This window comes from Pleurodeles waltl, chromosome 2_2 (assembly GCF_031143425.1).
Source record: "Pleurodeles waltl isolate 20211129_DDA chromosome 2_2, aPleWal1.hap1.20221129, whole genome shotgun sequence".
Lineage (NCBI taxonomy): Eukaryota > Metazoa > Chordata > Amphibia > Caudata > Salamandridae > Pleurodeles > Pleurodeles waltl.
The window spans coordinates 1,013,057,797-1,013,080,860 of NC_090439.1; the positions used below are offsets into that span (position 1 = coordinate 1,013,057,797).

Here is a 23,064-nt window from a genome sequence, read left to right on the forward strand (position 1 = left end):
GCAGTAAAGGGACTCTACCTGCACTTGGTGAGGGCAGAGTAGCACTCGAGCAGCAGGCTGCTTATGGAGCTCTGTGGTCTCACTTCTACGTCGGCCACCCAGGGTGGTACAAATAGTGCTGCAGCCCTGGTGACCATTTTTCCACCATTGCCCTGGGTACCACTAGTACCAATTACTAGGGACTTATACTGGTGATGAAGAAAGAGCATAAGCACTGAGGTCTGGTCGGGGGGGGGGGGAGGGGGGGGTGTATGTGTGTGTGTGTGTGTGTGTGCGTGCGATCATCCAAAAAAGGCATTTTACAAAACCTGTTTGTTTGTTTTTTTTGCTCAAAAGAATTGAGTTCAAAAGAAATTTGATCTTTTTGATTTCATAATGAAGGTGCCAAGAAGTGCTCCATGTAATGCTACATAAATATAATAAAGCATTTGAAACTTAATATTAGTGATAATAAACATTATCACAAAATGGGAATAAAACCTGGGCTGTACAGGAGTTTAAAATTATTTTATTCATCTTCTATGGATCATTAAAGGCCCTCAGAGAAAATCGATTTGTCTTTGAAGGAACTAACACAATCAGAGCTATTTCTAATTGTCAAAATCCGCCAAACAAAACTATTACATCCGCCTCTCCTGCAGGGTTCATGTTTCAAAAAACAGCATCAGCCTTTTGCTGTTTGTGACACGAAACAAGAGAAACCAAGAGTGTGTTACTCAAGACACATGTACCGAAACAGAAAGGAACAGGGAATGTAATAAAAAGGAAATGGGGAATTACAGGAAAAATGAGGGAGTTTGGCACACAGAAAACATACACCAATGAACACCCATTCCCACGCTCACTCAGGCAGAAAGTCACCCAGTCTTGGCAAGCAATGCTCCACAGAAAGCTCAATGAGCTGCTATGTACATGAGATTGTCTGCAACTGCAGGACATGAGCTAGTGCTGACAATGCTAGAAGATCACAAAGGCACTCAGTCACAACTTGCGGGGTGGAGCATGGAAGGGGGGAAAAACATTCAATTCATTTTTTTAAACTAAAAAAAACACTTACCTCCATGCTGCTCCTCTTTCTCCTCAGCTGCAGGCACAGGCTCCCAGCCTGCCCTGCGGCCAATCCTGATGCTGCCCAGGGCACTCCTAGGCAGACAGGAAGCCTGTCCATGCTCGCTCCAGCCCGACAACTGTGTTGCTGGGCTGGAGAGAGCCTGCTGCGCATGTGTATTTGTCAGGCCCGAGACGGCTGCCAAACATCCATCTGCTTTGAGGGGAAGGGCTCTGTGCACTCCCCCTCAGTACTCGTCACCCCGTGGCCCCGCCCCTTTACAAGAAAACAATAATAAACAGAGTTTATCTGGCGGGGGTAACACTACTCCGCCCTAATGGAGGAGCCATTCCTGAAGGCACTTGTAAGCTGGGTCAGCCCGGAAGGCCGCAACTTCTGGAGGATTCATGCCATGGTCCGGGACCAACCACACTGCCTTCATCCATCAATGATGGGACCAAAAGATATTATTAAGACCAAAAGCACAGGCTGCACCTTCACACCATCTGACCAGAAAGAACTACCATGCGGTCATCTCATGACTTCAATACGACCAGAGAAAAATGACACGCTCCAACAAAGTTGAGGATGAAGACCTAAAACCTTTAGACCAATGGAAACCAAGAATAAGAAAAAGTGAATGAGCACCTGTCTGCCCTGTGACCTCCTAAAACTGGAAATGACACATCTGGCAATAGTTGTCTTATAGTATACGCGTCTATATTTTACTGTATACATTGCATTTCTATAGCATCGCAATAAAATAAATATGGATGATGCCTTGATCATTCACATTAAAGTAAACACACTCAATACATTAATCACACTCAGAAAGCTGCTTGATTCCTCAAGGCAACGCAATGAAGGACAGCTATATCTAAAATACACTGCTGTTCTGAAAAGCAAAAGAGTAAATGAATGAATTAAGGAAAAGTTTTGTTGAAAATCCACAAAATAATGCATGAATGACTGAATATAGGATGTAACTCACTGGTTGTTGTAGTGGCCCAGATTTTGATGCAAGAGAGCCACTTCTCGGGTGGGAGTGCATCGACTGCATAAGTTTGCACTTACCTTTAAAAGGATGGTGTACAAATGTTAGCTCTTGCTTTTCGATTCATTTTTTATTATCCCTAAAACATCATCACTTATGGATGCCTGTAGTAAAATGGCAAGGTACTACGGTGAGGAACACACCACAAATACAGTGAAATAAATACCTAATGATCCACAATCACAGCAGATATCATTTCCAGGTAATCGCTGGATGTCATCAATAATGGCTTTTGTAAGATCTTCCAGGCTACTTTCGCCTGTACTTTGGTCCCCTCTGAATGCCATGTTTAATGCTTCTTCTTTGCTATTTGTTAATACGGAGATCCATCTGTGGTGTAAAAAAAAGACGAGCAAACTGAAGTAAAGCATTCCAAAATGTATTTCAAAATTAATGCTGCTCTTCCAGACACCATGTCAAGCACTCTTAAGAACACTGCAATAATTGTTTCCTACTATTTTACGAACATATTTTAGACGAGTAAAACAGCGAAGCCAGTTCATTAATTATATTTAAAGTATTTCCACAAATCACAAACTCTACATGGAGTAAAGGCATCAGGAAACGGACAGCCAACAGGTATAAGTAGAAATGCACAGAACAAGAGAATGGCCCAGATACTACAGGCCTTTTGTACAGAACTTTGCTAAATCAGAGGGTTTTCCACTAAACACATACATTGATTCGGAAAAGTGTTTCCAAATTGATAAAATGGGCTCTGAAATGGAATATAAGTTGTTATTTGGAAGGGGCATTTTGTGGTTATATCTTCCAAATTGCAATTGGTCCCATGAAGTACCAAGGGCTTGAAATTGCAATTCTGTTTGCATACCACTGTTCACTTAGAAGTTGGGGAGGTAATTGGTTTGTCAAGGGAAAGGAGGTCCATTTGGATTCCTTCCCCATTGCGAATGCTGACAAAACTTACAGCCAGAGCTGGCAGTGGTCCATGGGACCACTGTTAAGACTTAGTTAACCTTTTTTGAAAAAATTAAAAACAATTTTTACTGCATTCCGCTCCCATTAAGAAAAACAGGCTGCATTTGAAGAAGAAAAAAAAAACTTTCTTTCTTTATTCTTTACTTAAACACAAATATGATGGTCTGCTGATCCTAGCAGGCCACCACCCCTGTGATTGTCTACAATTGCGTGGAGTCACCAATTGCAACCTAACCAAATGGATATTAAGTAGGCAGGTTGTTCTGCAACACCAAGATTCAGTATTTTGTAAACAGAATTATTTGAAAATAGGTTGGTTCAAACAATCCTATTCCATTCAGAAAAAGTCCACGTGCAATCTGTGACCACTTTTTGCAAATGGAAAAATAATACATCAGACCCAAATACACTGTAGGGTTCACGCACTTATAAAAGCTAAGGAATTAGGGCAAAATGATGTATCATTGACATCCTACTGCCCTCACTGGTGAATCTTCTGGTGCCCCATACTTGAGAATGAGGAGCTGATAGTCATTTGGCAGTAGCAGAGAATCACAGCAGCTACACTGAAGCCTTTAGCGCCATATTCCTGTCACCCACTACTGCCCCAATTACAGAACATGTATGGTAGAAAACAGAAGTGTCTCACCTCTCTAACGGTACTACTCCCAAAAGTAAAACGTCCCCTGCAAGTATTCCATTTATTATTTTACTCCAAGGAGTTGAATATGTATTTCCGAGGGTGTGAAGAGGGGCAGCCAAAAAGGCAGGATAAATAATGTTAGGATGAAATATTGGCTGCTCAAAGATAATACTGATACCTCCATTTGCAGGACGAAAATTACCCAAAAAGAGATAGTATATACAGCTATTTTTTTTGTATAGATTCTTCAAGCTTCCAAGCAGAAAATAATGTGCTGAAAGTTATTTCTTTGAGGCATGTGCAGACACTAATGCAATCAAATGTAGTGTGATCGGATTTAGGGCCAGATGTATGAAAACTGGGATCTGTGAATCGCAAAATGCGATTTGTAAGAAATCGCTATTTTCGAGTCGCAATTGGCCATGTAACAAAATTGCGAATCGGAATTAGCGATTTCGTAAAAATCGCTATTTGTCGTTTGCGAGGCCCATTTACCGAATCACAATTTGCGATTTTTTTGCGATTCGGTAAAAAAAAAAAAAACGCAAAATGCGAGAAAGTTCGAGAATGCACACCTGGAGGCGCCTGATGACTCACCAGCAGGAAATGAGTCATCCCAGGCAGTTACAGGTGCCACACCCAAACCAGCATCCTGAGTGAGAGCAGCCCAGCCACACTGAGCAGCACTCTGAAGGAGCAGCATCACCTGAGCCACAATGGAGCCCCAAGGTCCAGCACAGGAGAAGCAGGAGAGGAAGCGCAAACTGAAGTTCAGTGAGCAGGAGCTGGAGGTTTTAACAGAAGAGGTGGTGAGGAGCCATGACCGCCTGTTTGGCAAATCATCCCTCCAGGTGCCAGAGAGTGAGAAGAGAAGACTCTGGCTTGAGATCCAAAGTAAAATCTGCGCAATTGGAGTGGCACAGCGCTCCATTGAGGAGATCAAGAAACGCTGGTATGACCTGCGGTCCCGGGCAAAGGAGAGGGTGGCAAGGAGACTTGCAGAGGCCAGGAGCACAGGAGGAGGACCACCAACCGAGCCACCTGCCACACCACTGGAGGACCTGGTGGAATCGACACTCCTACCGGAAGCAGTGACAGGGGTCACAGATATAGACACCTCCGCTCAACCAAGTACCAGCCAAGGTAAGTGCAATGTTGTAGTGTGAACCCAATATGTGCATGCATAAAAGCCCCTTAGGAATTAGCATGTAATGTGAAGTAGTGTGTGAAGTAGTCCACTCTACATCTTAGTTGCAACACAACAATGCATTATGGGAGTTGTGGTCCACAAACTAGTACAGACAGTGGCATGACAATGTAAGCAAGCATAGTGACACCCAAGGTAACACAACACACACTACACCATGTAGAGCAGTACCAATAGCTTTATTGCCATTTCTGGACAGATAATGTAACATACAGAACTGACATGCAGCATATTGTTGTTGCAGGTGGGCCTGGCACAGCAGCCACAGAAATTGCGTGTGTAGGGGAGACGGACACACAGCTGCCCTCTGACACCAACACCAGTGGGTCCGTCAATGTCTCCACTGTGCGCCGCAGGCCCAGGCCATTGCCACTTCCAGACCTCAGTGGTGACTTGGATGTGCAGCAGGAGGGGCCGAGCACACCATCTGCACGGGATAGACGCAGCCAGTAACCAGAGGACAGGGGTCATTCAGCAAATCGCAGAAGTGCCACAGTGTCCCAGCAGCAACTGCAGGAGGCAGCTGAGGGTACATCCTTGTTTGGTGGACTTGAGGCTGCTATGTTGCAGCAACAGCGCCTGCAAAACAGGAGAATTCTGAGTCTGGACAGGAACCTTAGAGTCCACAACAGAAATATGGTTGGCCTGCATCGGCGATTAGACATCCTGAACGACAATATCACCCAGCTGCGTGAGGGACAGGTGCAGGCCTCTCAGGACACTAGGGAGCTGACCAGTGCAGTGCGTGACCTGTGTGAGGAGCTGCGCCACGGTAGAGTGAGTCGACGCAGACATGATCACCGTTTCCGAACCATGTTTGCGAACTACTGCAGGTCCTCAAATAGGATGGCCAACTCCACCGCCCTCATCGCCCGTTGTGCTGTGGCGGCCCAGCTTGAGGCTGCACACACCAGCAGGGATGTGGTCCAGGGCCTTGTCCAAATCACCAATGTGATAGAACTAGTCATGGGACAGAGGTCGGCCACTCCCAGTGAGGTTGCCTTGGGGGACACGGAGGACAGTTCGAGCCTCAGTAGTGTGCAAGTACCTGCTTCAGACACCAGACGGCGCAGTGCCAGGCGCAGCACTGCCACTGAGGGTGACATTCAGGGTGCCAGTGAGTCAACTGGGCACCCCAGTGGTGTGCGAGGGAGGAGGAAGTGACTCTTGCCGTATTGACACTGGTGTCCCCACTATGAAGTAATAGTGTGGGACTCAGTTATTTTGTTTTTTTTCGTTTTTCTTATTCACCTTTTTACTTCTTCCATCACAATTAATTACCTGACGTAAGGTAATAAATTTCTATCACTACAGGTACAGTTGTCAGTGGAGTTTTGTTATACATACTCACTTGTGAAATGGTTGTGTGTGATGTCTGCACGCCTTTGCCTTCCCTCTGCTGCACTGGTCTTGTCTGCTGGCTGTAGAGGTGGTATGGGATCGTCATCCTCATCTGATTCAGTGTCACTGATTTCTATAGGTATGCCCCTGGTTGTAGCTATATTGTGCAAGATTGCACAATTAGCCACTATTCTACATGTGGTTTCAGAACTGTACTGTAGTGCCCCTCCACTCTTGTGGAGGCAACGGAAGCGACTCTTCAGGAGGCCAAATGTGCACTCCACCATGTTGCGGGTTGCCCTGTGTGCTGCACTGTATTTACGTTCTGCCGCTGTGGTGGGATTGAGGTAGGGCGTCATCATGTAGGTGCGCACTGCATAGGTACTGTCTCCTGAAAGGGACAGAAGGTTTGATGAGTACCTCAGCCATCTGACAAGGGATTGTTATAAAAGGGCCATTGTAAAGAGTGACATTACCTAGTAGATATCCTTCACCAAACTCCCCAGCTATCAGTCTTGTGTGAATGCCGCTGTGGCGAAAGATGTATGAATCATGTGTGCTCCCTGGGTACCTGGCCACAAGATCAGTTATGATATGGAAGGCATTGCATATCACCTGTATATTCATGGAATGTTGGTGTTTACGGTTTCGGTACACATACTCTGTGACAGAAGGTGGACATATTGCCACATGTGTGCCATCTATGGCACCTAAGACATGGGGGAACTGTGCTATCTGATAAAACTCAATTTTTGTCTGCTGTATTTCCTGTGGGGTGTGGGGGAATCGGATGTACTGTTGGAGTTTGCTTAGCATGGCGTTGATAAATGCATTGAAGAATCTGGAGAGGGTGCTCTGTGACACCCCCCCAGCCGCTGCTATGACCCCTTGATAGCTCCCTGAGGCGAGTAGGTGTAAGGAGAATAATACCTGCACATGGGTGGGGATACTATGTGTCCTTAGTGTTCTGCGCTGCAGTAGGGGTTGTAGCTCAGCTATGAGGTCAAGTATCATGGCTGAGTTCAACCTATACCTCTCATACTTCCTCCTCTGTCAGGTCAAATAGTGTAATGCGCACTCTGAAAATGCGCTCCTGTCTCCTCCTCCCTCTCCGCAAACCTGCCAGGATCCTCATCCTCCTCGCCATGACGTAGAGTGCAGCCATTGTGGTAGAGAGTCTGAGGCATTCTGGGCCTCTTTATATAGGTTGCACCTGGTTTCCACCTGCTTTCACTTAGTGGTATTTTGCATGTGCAAAATGCCATTCTGCGAAAATTCGCTAATTGCGATTTTTTGATGCATCTCTTTGCGATTTGGATTTTGCGATTCGCATTTTGCACCTCGCAATTTCCTACTGGAAATACCGAATCGCAAAATGCGACTCGCAAAACCTTGTTGCACCGCAAAAAATTGCAATTTTTGCGATTTAGTATTTTTGGTCTGCGAATGCCTTTCATGCCTCGCAGACCACGTTTTTGCACTCGCAAACGGCCGATTTTTGCGATTCGCACCGTTTGCGAGTGCAAAAACTTTTCATACATCTGGCCCATAGTCTGCTGGGCCATTGAGTAATCTACAAGGAACTTCGACTATGCTCACAAGCAACTGAGAGGTTAACAATATGGTTAGCTATGCCTCTAGGAGCGCAAACTGACAATATGAAAAAAACACAACCTGCCCTTCGCTAGTGTAGGCAGAATGCTGCCCGAAGGTTAGAGAGGCATTTATATGCGTAATGTGCCATACTATAGGTGTGAGGTTGCGATGTGTCATACTAGTGCATTGAAAAGACGGTTACAAAATGTAAAGAAAAAAAAAAGAAAAAATTTAAATGTAATACAGTTAAAGTTGTGTTACGTTATAGCTTGAACCTATTCTTAAAGAAGCGAGAATTCGAAAATAATTAAAACCTTATTAAAATAAAACAAGGAAAAATTAACTATAATTCTTTTTACTGACATGGGTATTGGCTGTGAAGACCATTCACGGACTCAGAATGGATGTCTGGTATTTCCTTTTAAAGTACTTTCCTATTTTGAAAGAAATCCGCCAAGAAAACCTGTTTAAGAGGCAATATGTTTTAACTATTTTTGAGTTACAAGTTACGTCCATATAACCAAATCTGATTTACAGAACATTTGGTTGAACTCATCAAGGTCTTTCCCAATTTCTCTAAAAGAAAACATAAACGAAAATGTAGACTCCAGATAGGTACAACCACCACTCCCATTCGTAAGCTTACAGTACAAGTGACAGGGCACCAGGATGAAACCTTCCTATCCGTCTTTGCTGTGAGAGTGAGGGCGTTCACTTTTAAAGATAATACAGTGGAAAGAAAAGACACCTTTTAGAGTAATCATCTATCTTTTTGGAACATAAAGAAATGGGTGTGTTCTTTATGGATTCAGGAAGAATACCAACGACACAAATAGCAGTAAAATAAACAGCTTTTCGTTCTGTCATGGGATTCTCCCTGATAGCACAGAATAGAATATTAAGCTGAAGTAAACACGACCTCAGAGAAGTCCAAAAGCGAAGAAGGATGCATATGACGAGGCAAATTTAATTTCTAACGGACGCCTGACCCCCTACGGTACCTCTTCTGGAGTGAAGACAGTTATGCTATCAAACTTATAAACCAAGGCCCAGTAATCTGCTGTGCAAATTTCGAGATTAGGGACATTTTTCAGGACCACAACAGTAGCTGTTTTTCGCAGGTGTGTAACGGGCACCTGGCCTGATTATTGAGGGACTGTTCAATTTTTCGTGACATGTAACAATGCAGAAGACTGCCGATCCGATTCGGATAAAGACTGGTTTACGCAAAGCAACTCTGTGCGAAACAAACAATGATTAATATAAAGATGCTCAATTTCCTTTAATTTTCTATATAGTACTTCAGAAGTCAGCTTTCGAATCTAGTTTATCCAGGGATCTTTCTGACGAACCAGGAAAGAATGTTGAAAGGGAGAATGCTGATTAATAAACAAGTTACTGACCTTCGGTAACGCATTATTTGGTAAAGACAGGATCTAGACGCAGATTCCTTACTTTAGAATCAGCAGAGTCCATATAACCCCCTTGCTAATGTCAGTTTCTTCCGTGATTGGCTAACAGATTTTCCTCAAACAAAACGTGGAGCCACCTACAGAAACTTCCCATTGAAACAGTGTGCTAGCACAAAAGACACCCCTGTGTCAAATAATAATTGAATGCTTAATTCAAGGTGTTGATTTCCATAACGAAATCTTCTGAGACCAAAGAGGACTCAGTCCACAGAGAGGGGAGGATTGTTAAGGAAACTGCAGATAGATCCTGTCTCTACCAGTAAATGTATTAACAAAGATAACTAACTTGTTCATCTGATAGAGACATCTTCCCGCAGATTCCTTACTTTAGAATCAGATACCAAAGTCATTCTAACCCAGAGGAGGGAATGCAAACTGAGACGTACCAAAAAATTCTCTAAGTATCATGAAACCCGTCTAGAACAGGAGAAAAAGACCAGACAATCATAATAATTAAGGTGAGTAATAATAAACTCCACAACATCAAAACCTGTGGAAGGAACCACAGGTAAATAAAACCATAATACATGAAAAACATGACAATGAGATCATCCATGTTAGTATGTCAAATGTGTGTCTGAACCGACCCAACAGCATTGAAAGTCTCTAACCAGAAGAAAACTCGTCTAGTACAAGAGAAATAGACATGCATTCATAAGAACACCTATGAGGCAACACATCCTCTTTAGTAAAATAACTGTGTAAAGAACCATAGTAATAAAAAGTCAAAAAAACATTAACATCATAGAGATAGCATTGATAAACTAATACAAAATATGTTCTTAGAACAAAACCGATCTAGAATAATTCAAACAGACCAGGCATTCATAAGAATGTAGGTGAGCCCTAACATATTTCACAATGGAGAAGTCATGGGAGGAACCACGAATAAGAAGTCAAACAGTCAAAGCATGGAATAAAGAAAATCCATGTAAATATGACCAATTGGTGTTAGAGGCGAACTAACAAAATAACCATTAAGCTACTTGCCCTTAATGGGATGCACACCCAAGCATGTACACCCCATCATTACTGTGGAAAGGACCACAGCAATGGAATCAAAAAGACAAAAAAACATGGGTAATAAACACTCTTCATGATCATAGGACAGTACTGCCAAATGACCTAGTAAAGATAAATCTATCTGTCTGACTAAGTAGACTGAAACTGCCTGTTCTACCCTGTTGGAACACAGAGCAGCATAACATGTCATTGAGCAATACCCCATACCATATAAAAGTATATCCTAACCTCACCAAACACTATAAGACACACATGAAATATGTATTTTGTACAGAGAAAACATACAATTGCCCTTTGTTGAAGACAACAAGAGCAACCATTTGTCATATAATTAAACTTTACCCTAGGAAAAGTAGCTAGAGATGATAAAAGCATCTTCAAGATATTCTCAATACATATACCTGACATAGGAGTATAATAAACAACTTCCTCCGCAGTGACCAACAAAATATATATACATATGTTTTTCTTTATACATATATAGATATATTTTAAAAATTGAATATAACAGCAAGCGTGAACAAGAGGGTCTTGGTAGTGTTGCTGAAACCAAGGTGAGAACGTGATTCTCATAATGAATAACACAAGACTAGATGAACTAGAAAAAAGGGTCAAATGACACAAAAACAGAACATTTTCAGAATTCTGAAATAAAAGAATCCATCCGATTTTGTATATTTCATCTTATGACAACACTTTTCAAAGTGTGAACCCAACCTACCACAAGTAGGGTCATGTAACTATGAAAACAGTTGTACCTAGATGAGGTATTAACATTTAACCTCCTCATGCACAACAACTACAAATATCTTCATAGAGAAGTACCCTTAAAGAAAGCAAAACCATTCCGAAAAGAAGGAAGTCTTGAATGCAAATGCAAAGCAACTCCTAAAGAGTCATTAATATTAATTATTATATACAAGTATCTGAACACAATCTACAGAGAGATATGTCTCAATGAAGACCCATGATAAACCGACATAAGCCAGGAGACGAAAATAGTGTTGAAAGACAAATTCAACACCATACAAATGTCTACACTAAAGTGTAGAAAATCCATCAAGCTGTGATGGCTTTCTAATATAAAACCTTTATGACCTAAAAAAGGAAAGTCTTAAACTCCCCAAGGTGACACTTTCTGACTTTTAAAGTATCCAATCTACCAAAAGTAGAAAAACTGATACTACCATATCATAGGTAAACATAGAACAGACACCACAATTAAGGTAGATTAATAGCTACCTTGTTTAACAGTAAACACCCCTAGCACTGCAGAATACCCAGAAAGAAACCTCTTGGAACAGAGATTAAGCATTACACTAACACTCCCAAGGAGCTGTTTGTATTGCAAGTTCCCTATAAGTGATACTAGCTACAAACTAACCCTCTGCCAAAGGAGAAACTCAAAACCCTCAAATGAAGGTGTTATAGCCCCCAATTTAAATAATCCTGACTGTGCATATATGGAAAATGTCATTTACCCAGTGTACATCTGTTTGTGGCATGTAGTGCTGCAGATTCACATGCTGTGCATATCCATTCTGCCATCTAGTGCTGGGCTCGGAGTGTTACAAGTTGTTTTTGTTTGAAGAAGTCTTTTTTTCGAGTCACGGGATCGAATGACTCCTCTCGGGGATAGTACGCATGGGCATCGACTCCTTTGTTAAGATTGTTTTCTTTTCTCTGTCGGTTTCGGATGTGTTTCCTCTCGCTCCAACACTTTCGATTCGGAAACTTTATTTTCGTTTTATTCTATCGTCGGTATTGTTTCGCAGCTACACATGCCACCGAAGGTATATATATATATATATGCTCACCGGCATACAATCAAATACTCTACTCTACCATACAGATAAAAACTCGTAAGCACAAGTTTTTCTTCAGAGCAAAGTAAAGAATATCATCTCTATACCAGGTGTTTTAAAATTTGATAACCCTCAAAGAGGCTGTTATTGACAAACGAAGTGGAAAGTCATTACTTTACACCAAGTAATAACAATAGAGAAAGTAGCCTTGAGCGTCAGGCATAAAAAGCCCAATACGATTCCAAGGCTTTATACACTCCAATAACAATGCAAGGAAAAGAGCACCTACCGAAAGCAGGAACAACCACTGGGTGCCACAATTAGGTTGAATAGATATGTAACTGAAAATGACTCACAGCCCTGCCGAAGCATGGCACTTCCGTGGAACAACCAACACCTTACTAGTCAGTACAGTAGTTATGAACTAGGCCAAAAGGTAGAAAGCAACCATGCTAATTCGCTGTTTCACCCCTACTGTCACAAAAACGCCTTAAAGCAGAGTCTGCCTGTGCACCAAATAATGGGCACCATCAAATGGCATGTCCATCAATGTGGCTAGGACTGGCTCTGAAAACCCTGAGGTACATAACCTGGCACAACCATGTAGCATGACTGAGGAAGCCACAGCTCGACCCACAGAGTCAGTAGAATCCACATCACAGCACATGATTAGTTTAGCTTCTTGCTGGCTATCTTGAATCATAGGACTAAGAGTGCTCTTGATATCTTAACGAAGCCTAGGCAAGATGTTTGCCAAAGAGTCCCATAAAGAAATGAAGAAACATCCAAGAACCCAAGTATTATTCACAGAGCGTAGAGCAGAATTTGTGGAGGAAACAATATGCCTGCCACAGACATCTAGACTCCTGGACTCACTCTCTATTAGATGGGGACAGGCTCAATATCAAAGAAGGCCACAGAGGCCTGTGCTACCAAACATGGACGAGTAGGATGTTTTACTAGACAAGCCAGATCACCAGAGGTAGGTCAGTGGGATATAGCCCGGTCAACAGAGGTCCCTGTATCAGATTTAGCCCAAACCCCTAACAAAACACCATGTAGGGCTTTGCTGTAAGGAAGCAGTGGTTCAACCCCTGTTTGGCCTTGATGGGGGACATCAATTAGGGTACCTGAAGGTAAAGTGTCAGATCCAACACTACATTAACCCTTCTCAGCATGCCTGCAAAAGAGGAGCTCGCCTATGTAGCAAGTTCATGAGAGGGAGGTAAGCCTGAGGCTGGAGAAGAATCCAAGCTACTTGCCGCACGTCAGTAAGCCAGCTGTCCTCTCTATGAGGTTGATAAATATCCAACTTCTCTACTGTCTATCCACCATCTCCTTCAGAAGGATAAACATAAGGGGACTCTTCTGCAGGAAGATCAGGAATAACAGGCATGACTAGCACCATTTCCGAAGTCGATCAGCATTGAGAAGGCGATTCTTCGATGTTGATTTCGACTTCAGATTGAGAGAAGGATTCATCTTCGATCAGAGCTGCCAGCAGAGTTGCCGGAGTCGGCTGATCTGATACCTGAACCAAAGATGGAAACCCCGAAGTGCTGTGCGCCAGCGCTGTAATTGCCTCGTCAACTGACACTAAAGATCTAAATGAAGCAGAGGGCAAACCCGCAGCATGAACACAGTAAAGGCACTTCGCACCTCCTTGGGACACACAGGCATTCGAAAGGAAGGTGATTCACCAAAGAAAGTGAAGGGAAGCATAATATTCACGCATCTAGTCTAGAGTTGCCCCATACCATGGAAAGGGAAGGAAACACGGGGTAGACTCGGACCTCGACTTCTCAACCGAGGAATGGTTGGAGGTCGTATGCGGTGAAGGCAGTAACTTTCATGACTTCGACCACCTGCATCGACTTACCTCTTGACATTGATGGAGAATTGCATCCACAAGAACGACTCCTTGAATGGGCCAACGAACGGACATAAGTACAAGAAGGAGGCCTTGGTCAACAGGAAGACCAGGAAAGCGCTGACATCTGTGTCACCAGAAGCTTCATATGATGATCCGCAGAGCCTTCGGCCGAAGTTGACAACAGGAGTTGTACTCTTCGGCGTCATTGTCCACAGCCAGGCACCACATAAACATCGAGTGGGAGTTCGTAGCCGTCATGGAGAAAGCACGCTGTTCCAAACGACGAAAACGTCAAAGTAGGCTGCAAACGCAGAAAAGAAGGAAACGTCAGCAAGGTGGTTGTATAGACTCTGCTGACATCACATCCAGTGGACAATGTAGATACAGAGCGGCGCTATGCCCTCTTTCAACGCCGAGGCGTGCTATGGAAAAAAGCTTCCAGATCCAGGCTTGCGCCTGGGGAGGATTCTGAGGTAAGGAATCTGCAGCTACATGTCTCTATCAGATAAGAATGATGTAAAATATTTTTGTCTGAATATGAATGAACATACAAGAATATCTTATTGTGGTGAAATAGTATATAAGATTCTTTAAGTAGAGAGCCTTAAGCTCACTCACCCTCCTTGCTGAAGTGATGACTATAAGTAAAGCAAGCATGTAAAAGTAAAGCTACTTTCCAAGTCAAATGCTGGAAATGAGATTTATGCAGTTTTAAAGGAAGACTCCATCATCATTCCGTTCCTAGGTCTGAGAAGGCTTTTGATAAAAAAAAAAAGCTTGTTAAGACCCTATAAGAACTTTTTAATGAGAGAGTTAAAAAGCTGCATAAGATGAGATTCAACTGTAAACAGTGATGACATGCTAGAACAGAATTAAAGGTAAAATGTTGCCCAATAAAGAAGATAAGATACTAATGTCTATCTTTGGCAAGTTCTGGGGTACATTTTCTTCTGCGGGCACTAGATACAGAACCCCTTACAGGTAAAAGCTTATGAAGAACAAGCAGAATGTCGTTTGGACTTCCTATGGATGTTCATGCAGTCAACTGGTAGGTTCAGTTGGCCGTACTGCAGGCACACATGATGCAGACTGTCAAGTTTCATAATTTCACCCTTGGCTGGGAGATCTAACCTGACATTCTAGTTAGAAGGGCCGGATATCTAAAGATGGAACCATTTTAGATTAAGATGCACTTCTGTCAGCTTCAGAATTATCAAGTGCTACAGTTTCTCAGTTAGCAACAGCTTCCCTCAAGTGAGCTTTGAGTCTTTCTGGCGATGCAATGTTACAACTGACTAAACTGAGGTGATTTCATGAGCAAGCACATCCTGAAGCACATTTAGTTCTTATACCACTGTAGGAAGCTGGCTCTCTATAAAGTGCACTAAAATGAAGTACACTGTGCAGAGACTCCAGTGGATCCCTAATTGGTATTGGAGAGGCAAAAGTGGATAGGACTAACGCTCTATTTGTGGTAGTGTGGGTGAGCAGTTAGGCTTATCGGAGGGTAGTGATAAGCATCTGTTGTACTCACAGAAGCAATAAATGAGACACACTCAAATAATACATCAGAGACCAATTTAATGAAATAATTCTTTTTATATATGTTTCAAACCCACAAATGCCGTACTCAGGTAAGTAGACTTTTAAGCATAAATACTCTGCAGTTCCAAAAACAGACTGCAACGTTCAGAGTTCTCCCAATGTTATCTTATGGAGGAAAAACAAGGTTCAGCAAACAGAAGGAGAACAACGACTTACATAGCCAATATCAGGGAGTTAGGGTAAGTACTGGGCATTGAACAGAACCACATGAAGAGGTCACACAGGGCGGAACTGGCGCACAGGTGCAGAAGTGCAGTAAGGTGTCAGGTGCCCAATGGATTCCTATGGGAGTTTGACCCTGTGACAAACAGTCGGCAGCGTCTGGCTGGGAAGCGAGTTGGGGACAACAAACAGGTAGGTAGTAGACTTGGGGTGTTCAGGGACATAGGTACACCTTTGGTCCTCTTCTCCTGTTCCCAGGGGCGGTGCATGCTGGGGTGTCTTTAGGCTTTGGCTTTTCACGTCCTGGAGAACTTGCTGTCACGGGGTCCTGTATGTTGAGGCTGCAGGCATCGTTGGGAAGTCCGGCAGGGGTGGACCCAGGGTGTACTCGAGCTCTTAGGAGCCAGGGGACATCATCGGCACCAGTGACCCACCTTAGCTGAGGTCAGGGGTCACAGGTGCAGTGGTTGCTGGAGCTGCCACTTCACAGCCTGTCGAAGAGGGGGCCTGCCTGCAGAGGCTGCAGGCGTCTCGGGAGAGTCCAAGATGGGTGAGACCTCATTGGACTCGGTCTCTGGGCAGCTGAGGACCCGCGTTGGGACCATCGGTTGGCTTCACCTCGGGTCGTGGACAACACGTGTAGTGGTTACTCCTGGTGTTGGGTTTTCCAGGGTTCCAGCAGCTGCAGAGTCTTTTCTTTGGAGTTTCTTGCTGCAGGGCAAGTCTGCTAACACAGGAGACTTGAGTCTTTATTGAAAGTTTGGACAAGCAGGTTTCTTGTGCAGGATTCTTTGAGGTCAGCAGGCAGGTTGGAGGGACTAATTCCACTTCTGATGCTTCTTCTTTTCCTCTTCTGAGGGTGCAGCTTTTATTTGTCTGGGTCTTCTTAGGTTGTCAAAATCTGAGATCGAGGGTTCAGGGTGCCACCTAAATACTCGATTTAGAGGCGTTACAGGGAGTACCAGGCGGTAACCAATGGGCTGACCAATTTGAGGGTGACTACACCCTTATGACCACTTCAGCTGGCAAGTGGCCATAACCCTAAACCCTGTGGCCCAATTCCTTCCAAACAAGATCGAAGAATTCGAAAAGTAGTGTCAACTTCAGCTCGTTCACCTTAGGGGTGGGACTGGCATGAAGTGGGCACTCCTCCTAATTTAACAAATGTTTCCACAGGCACTACTGCCAAAAGTGGGGTCAGGACAAGGGGGTTGGTAATCTCCACCATCTGGAGAGACCTGTATCACATTACAAAGGCGACAAGACCTTTGAAGCTCTGTGCCCTGGAATGTCCATCTTGCCTGGGAAAGGAGGTCACACCTCTGCCCAGAGCAGGCCTTTGTCTTAGGCACTCTAGAGCACTGGCTCGCACCTGGAGGGCAGGGGTGTGGGGGGTGGAGGGAGCGACAGAAACAAGTCCGTGGTGGCTAAACTGGTCAGGACCAGTCAGTCAGCACACTAGTAGCTGGTAGGTTATCAAGGAGCACCTCTAAATCCATCAGTTGGGTCATTGCTGAGGGTTTATTATTCTGAGATGTTTGATACCAAACCTCCCAGGATTCAGAGCAGCCTTCATGTAGCTGGGGAACTCATAACTACCAGTGTCCAAGGACATGCATGTAAAATGGCTTCCCTGTGCACTTACTATGGTTCCGACTCGACAGAGACATAGCAGGGGCATATGTGGTCATGCATATATGTCCTCACATGTGCCTGGATGCAGCCTGCCTTAGGGGTGACTTACACCTGGCACATGCAGTGATAGGGGTCCTGGCACACAGGGGTGTGTGACAGGTCGTGTTTTCAATTTAGCCCGCACCAACATATGCAGTCTGCAATGGGAACACCTGTGTGAGTTTGGTTAGGGGTCCCTGACGGTGGCACAATGGGTGCTGCAGCCCTCAGAGACCTTCCTTGGTACCCCAGGCCTTGAGTACCATGGTACTATCTACTAGGCACTTACAGTGGTAGCTAAAGAGTTTGCCAATTCTGAAAAACAGGCGTTCAGTTTTAGGGAAGAAGATCTGGCACTTGGGACCTGGTTATCAGTGACCCAATGCACTAACAGTTAAAGCCACATCAGAAGACAGGCAAAACGTTAGGGCTAACCATGTCAAAAAGGGTGCTTTCCTACAACCATCATGAGAGGGATATTTGGGTTATCAGGATCTCTTCTTTCCAGTTTCTCATTTTATGAGACCATTTGTCCTCAGGACACTTGCGAAAGCTGTCAACTGTTGCAGATCAATCTCCATGCAAAAAGGCGGAGAGTTGAGGTTCGGGTAGACGGCCCTACCCTGCTGCTGAGACAGAAGATCCTCCCGAAGTGGCAGTCTGATCGGAGAATCAACACGTGTTCAGAAGCTCAGGATACCAGACTCTCTGTGCCTAGTCCGGAGCCACAAGGTTGATTTGGGCCCAGTCTCTCCCGATTGTAGGAGGCTGTCTCAGTACATAGTGTACATCTATAGGTGAGTCACCCTTTACCTAGTCCAGGCAACCCTTAGTGATAGTGTTAGTGGTTCAAAATAACAAAAGCCCTCATAGGGTAGCTGTGGAGAGCATCTAATACTTATCGGAGAGGGTGTAAAGCAATTGCAAATACCACAAATGGCAGTTAGTAATGTTCACACATGAAAGAACCACACCAGTGTTAGAAAAATAATCTATTATTTATTAAAGCACAGGCACTAAACTAACTTTGGCATATATCCAAACCAACACTAGATGGCAGGATAATGCACAGCATGTGTATCTGCAGCTACACATGCCACCGAACATAGGGCAGACAAACCATGTATGAAAAAAATGGGATGAGAAAGTCACAACTAACCAAGTCTGACAACTAAGGATCTTCAGGACCGGGCAAGTACTAAAACACCAGAGGTAAGTAACTAGGTTTCCCCAGGCGCCCGTGTGCAGAGGTGTTACGCCAGGTCAGGTGTCCACAGGATAACATGCGGAAGTCGTGGTTAGAGTTTTCGTGTTTCAGGACCAGGACCCTTCCCGGAGGACCCACAGGTAACACATTGGGACAAGGAAGGTTTGAGAGTGGCCCCACCCATGGATACCCAGAGAAGTAGAGTATCTACACCAGGCAGCCCAGGTGCATAGGGATGAAGTCGTGTTGGAACCACCTTTTGAAGTCAATGGGGACCACGGCTGTCCAGCTTCTACAGTGGCTGGTGGAATCCAGGTATGGATTCCGGACAAGGAGTACCTGTGGAGAGAGTGGACAGAGTCCAAGCCACCTGGAGTCGTCAAGGGGTGCAGCAGGTCAATGCCATACTGTGGAGTCCAGGCGATGTAGAAGGATTTAAGAGTCATCCACAAGCTGTCTCACGCCATCTGTTGAGCAGGACCACAAACAAGCCTTGGCAAATAAAAAAGACATGCTGCAAGACTAGCTGCAGGAGCTGGGACCTGAAAGGTCCAACATACTCAATCTTTACAGCTAAGTCAGGCTCAGCAAGGAGGAGAGCCATCAGGAGTCAATGGACGCCCCTTGAGGACCCTCTGGCAGCAGGCACAGGGAGGCGTGAGGAGGCCTAAGCGGCACAAAGAAGATGGATGCCCACATTGCAGGAGTTGCAGGGAGGATCTTGGTCTTGTGTTAAGCTGTGTGATGCGTGAGGCCGGGGCTTCATGGAGCCAGGATGTCTTCGGACTTAACAACCAACAAGTCTTGGCAACAACAAACAGACGCTGTGAACAGGGGTTCTATCTAAGCAGCTCCAAACAAAAGACCACAATCTTCCCAGCTGCAAAGAAGACAGGTCAGACATCTGGAGAGCCACAGAATCTCCACCTGTGTTGCAGAGCCTTGAAGAATTCGTGGGACAGCATTATCCACAAACCGGTCGTCGATGTTGAGGTGCCTGAGGATGCAGGGGAGATTCCTTCTTGCTGTCCTTAGTGCAGGCAGAGCCCTTGTGACTCTGGAGGATGCACGTCCTCAGAAGTAGCAGAGACCTTGCAAAACCTGGGAACAAAGTTGCAGTAGGAGCCCTCCTACCAGTTGCAGTCTCGTCTTGGTTCCTGGTAAAGTCCAGCAGAAGAATCCAGTGTCCAGGTCGCACACAGACACATCTAGGGCCCCACCCACATGGCAGCCCTTAAGTAATCCAGGAAGGGGGTTGGACTTTTTCTGCAGTGTCATACCTATCGGGAGGGGGGACGCTACTCTGCAGAACTGACCAGTCAGATGCTCCCGGGGACCTCTGCTCCTCTTATTTCTAAGATGGCAGAATGAAGTGGCCACCTGGCAGAGCTCTGGGCACCTCCCTAGGGGAGGAGCTACACATGGGGGTGGTCATTCCCCTGTTCTTTGTGTGGTTTAGAGGCAGAGTGGGACCCGGGGGTCCTGCACTGGAGTAAACCCGTTTATGCAAGGAGGGCACCAAATGTGCCCTTCAAAGCACTCTAGTGGTGCGCAGAGTCCCCCCCCCACACTTATTTCTAAGAGAGGTGGTCACACCTACAGGAAATCCTTTGTTCTTCATTCCCCTGCCCGAGTTAAGCTCAGCGGCAGGAGGGCTGGGGTCAGCTGCAGCACTGGAGTGCACGCAGACCCTGCAAGGCTGCAAAGGTAGACATGGGAGACCCTCTAAAGAACCCCCAAACTATATGGTATCATGCAACTAACACTGGAATCGGTGTAGTTGCATGATTCCAACATGTTTGATACCAATCATGACTAGATTCGGTGAAGCCTTTATGTAGTTGGACATCTCTTGGTGACCAGTGTCCACAAAACACCTTAAGATGGCTTTCCCACACTTACAAAGCCCAGAAAAAGGGTTAAGGGGTTTGTAGGGGTACCTCTGCTCGTGAAGGGGTACCCTCACACTTAGAACCATGCACCCTGCCCTTGAGCTGAAGGGTCTACCTTAGCAGTGACTTACATGGTCAAAGTGCAGTGACCATGATACAAGGATAACATTTTATCTGGGATGAAGGGCCTACCTTAGGGGTGACTTGCAGGGTCAAATTGCAGTGACCTTGATACAAGGTAAACCTTATATCTGGGGTGAAAGGTGCATGCACCATTTCACACAGGCTGCAATGGCAGGCCTGTAGAGACAGTTTGCATGAGCTCCCATGGGTGGAATATTATATGCTGCAGCCCATGGGGACCCCTGGTGTACCAATGCCCTGGGGTACCTAAGTACCATATACTAGGAACTTACAGGGGTACACCAGTATGCCAACTGCAGGGTGTAAGGAGTACTTCTCACCCACATTTAGGGGAGGGAACAATGACACTGGGGTCCTTGTTAGCAGGATCCCAGTGTACTACAGTCAAAACACACTGACACCAGGCAAAAGTGGGGGCAACTACGTTAGAAAGATCCTACTTTTCTACAATGATCTTCTTGAGGACTCTGGGAGGAAGTGGTAGGGGAGGAAAGGCATTCAGGAGGCCAGAACTCCACTGAAGACTAAAAGTACCTCCGAGCAAGAGCCACCTTGGAAACTCCAGCGTGCAAAACTGCTGACATTGCACGTTCTTGGTAGAGGCAAACAGATCTAAACAAGGCTCTCCCCACTGCTGAAAGGGACCTTGCGCCCTATCTGGGTGAAGGCGCCATTTGTGATCTGCTAGGCATCGCCACCTGAGTTTGTCCACTCTGGCATTCAAGGAACCTTCCAGGTGTTGAACCACTAGATATGTCCCGCTATTCCACCCATGTACAGAGACACAGAGCCTCTTGGCAAAGGGTCCACAAGCCCAAACTGCCCTGCTTTTTGCACTACCACATGGCGGTGGTGTTGTCCATAAACATCTGCACTAGCCTTCCTTTGATGTAGGGTAGAAAGGCTTTCAATGCCAGTCGGATTGCACAGAGCTCCAGCATGTTGATGTGGATTCCGAATTTCGCCAGAGACCAGAGTCCTCTGATCTCCACTTCTCCCAGGTAGCCGCCCCATCCCAGGAGGGACCCATTTGTCACTATTGTGAGATCTGCTTGGGGATGGAGTGGGTGGTCTACCTCTGACCCAATGACGCTTCGTTCGCCACCACTGCAGGAAATTTGCAGTTCCCTCCAAGATCTGGACCATATCAGAGAGATTCCCCTAATCCTGAGCTCAGTGGAACTTCAGGTCCCACTACAGAGCCCACATATACCATCTGGTATGTGTCACCAGCAGAATTCAGGAGGCTATGAGGCCAAGCAGCCTCAGAGTCAGTCTCACAGAAATCCAGGATAAAGGCTGAAACATCGGTATCATAGCCCGAATATCCTGGACTTGCTTCTTGGGAGGATAAGTCTGAAACTGTGCCGTGTCCAGAACAACTTCAATAAAAGAGAGCTTCGGAGAGGGAGTAAAGTGTGATTTAGGCACATTAATAGTGAAACCCAGCAAATGCAGGATGTCGGAAAGTACTCTCTTTTTGGCATGGTTACCCCCATGTTTTGCCTGCTGTGCTCTGATTCTGTTCACTGGGATCCTGCCAACCAGGACCCCAGTAACTGTGCTCCCTCCCACTAGATTTGGTTGCTTAGGACCTAGCACACCCCATAATTGGCATACTGATGCCCCCATATAAGTCCCTAGTATATGGCACTTAGGTACCCAGGGCATTGGGACACCATGGGTTCCCCAAGGGCTAAAGCATGTATTGTGCCACCCATGGAAAATGTGTCTGCAGGCCTGCCATTGCAGCCTGCGTGAAAAGGTACATGCACCCTTTCACTAAAGGTCACTATAAGTCACCCCTATGGCAGGCCCTCCTAGCCCAGAGGGCAGGGTGCAGGTACCTGTGTGTGAGGGCACCCCTGCATGAGCAGAGATGCCCCATGAACTCAAGCTCCATTTCACTGGACTTCTTAAGTGCGGGGAAGTCATTTTACCAGTGTACTGGACACAAGACCACTACCTGTGCCCAGCTACATAATTGTAACTCCAAAGCTTGGCATGTTTGGTATCAAACATGTCTGAATCATACCCCAATACTGTTGCCGGTATTGGTTGTTTAATTATATGCACTATAGGGGCTCTGTAGATGACCCACAGCATTGCTCCTATCAGTCTTCTGGGGTGTTCCGGGCAGCCAGCACAGATGCCACCCCTAAGACAGGTTTCTGCCCTCCTGCTGCTTGACTAGCTCAGGCAGAGGAGGGCAGAACAAAGGATTTCCTGTGGGAGAGGGAGGTAACACCCTCTCCCTTGGAAATAGGTGTCACATGGTTGGGAGTGGTAGCCTCTCCAAGCTACTGGTGTGCCTTGAAGGGCACTTTTGGTGCCCTCTTTGCATAAACCGGTTTGCATCAGTCCAGGGACCCCTGGTCC

At 45.4% G+C, this 23,064-nt stretch overlaps 1 protein-coding gene across 6 annotated transcripts in view; it reads right to left on the minus strand.

Moving 5' to 3' along the window:
• ASAP1 (ArfGAP with SH3 domain, ankyrin repeat and PH domain 1) overlaps positions 1-23,064 on the minus strand; it is a 1,537,410-nt gene that overhangs the window by 634,536 nt on the left and 879,810 nt on the right. For all 6 annotated transcript variants that reach the window (XM_069220757.1, XM_069220758.1, XM_069220756.1 and 3 more), the window contains one exon: positions 2,269-2,432. In XM_069220757.1, coding sequence (XP_069076858.1) covers positions 2,269-2,432 — 164 coding nt within the window. The remainder of the gene's footprint in view (positions 1-2,268; positions 2,433-23,064) is intronic.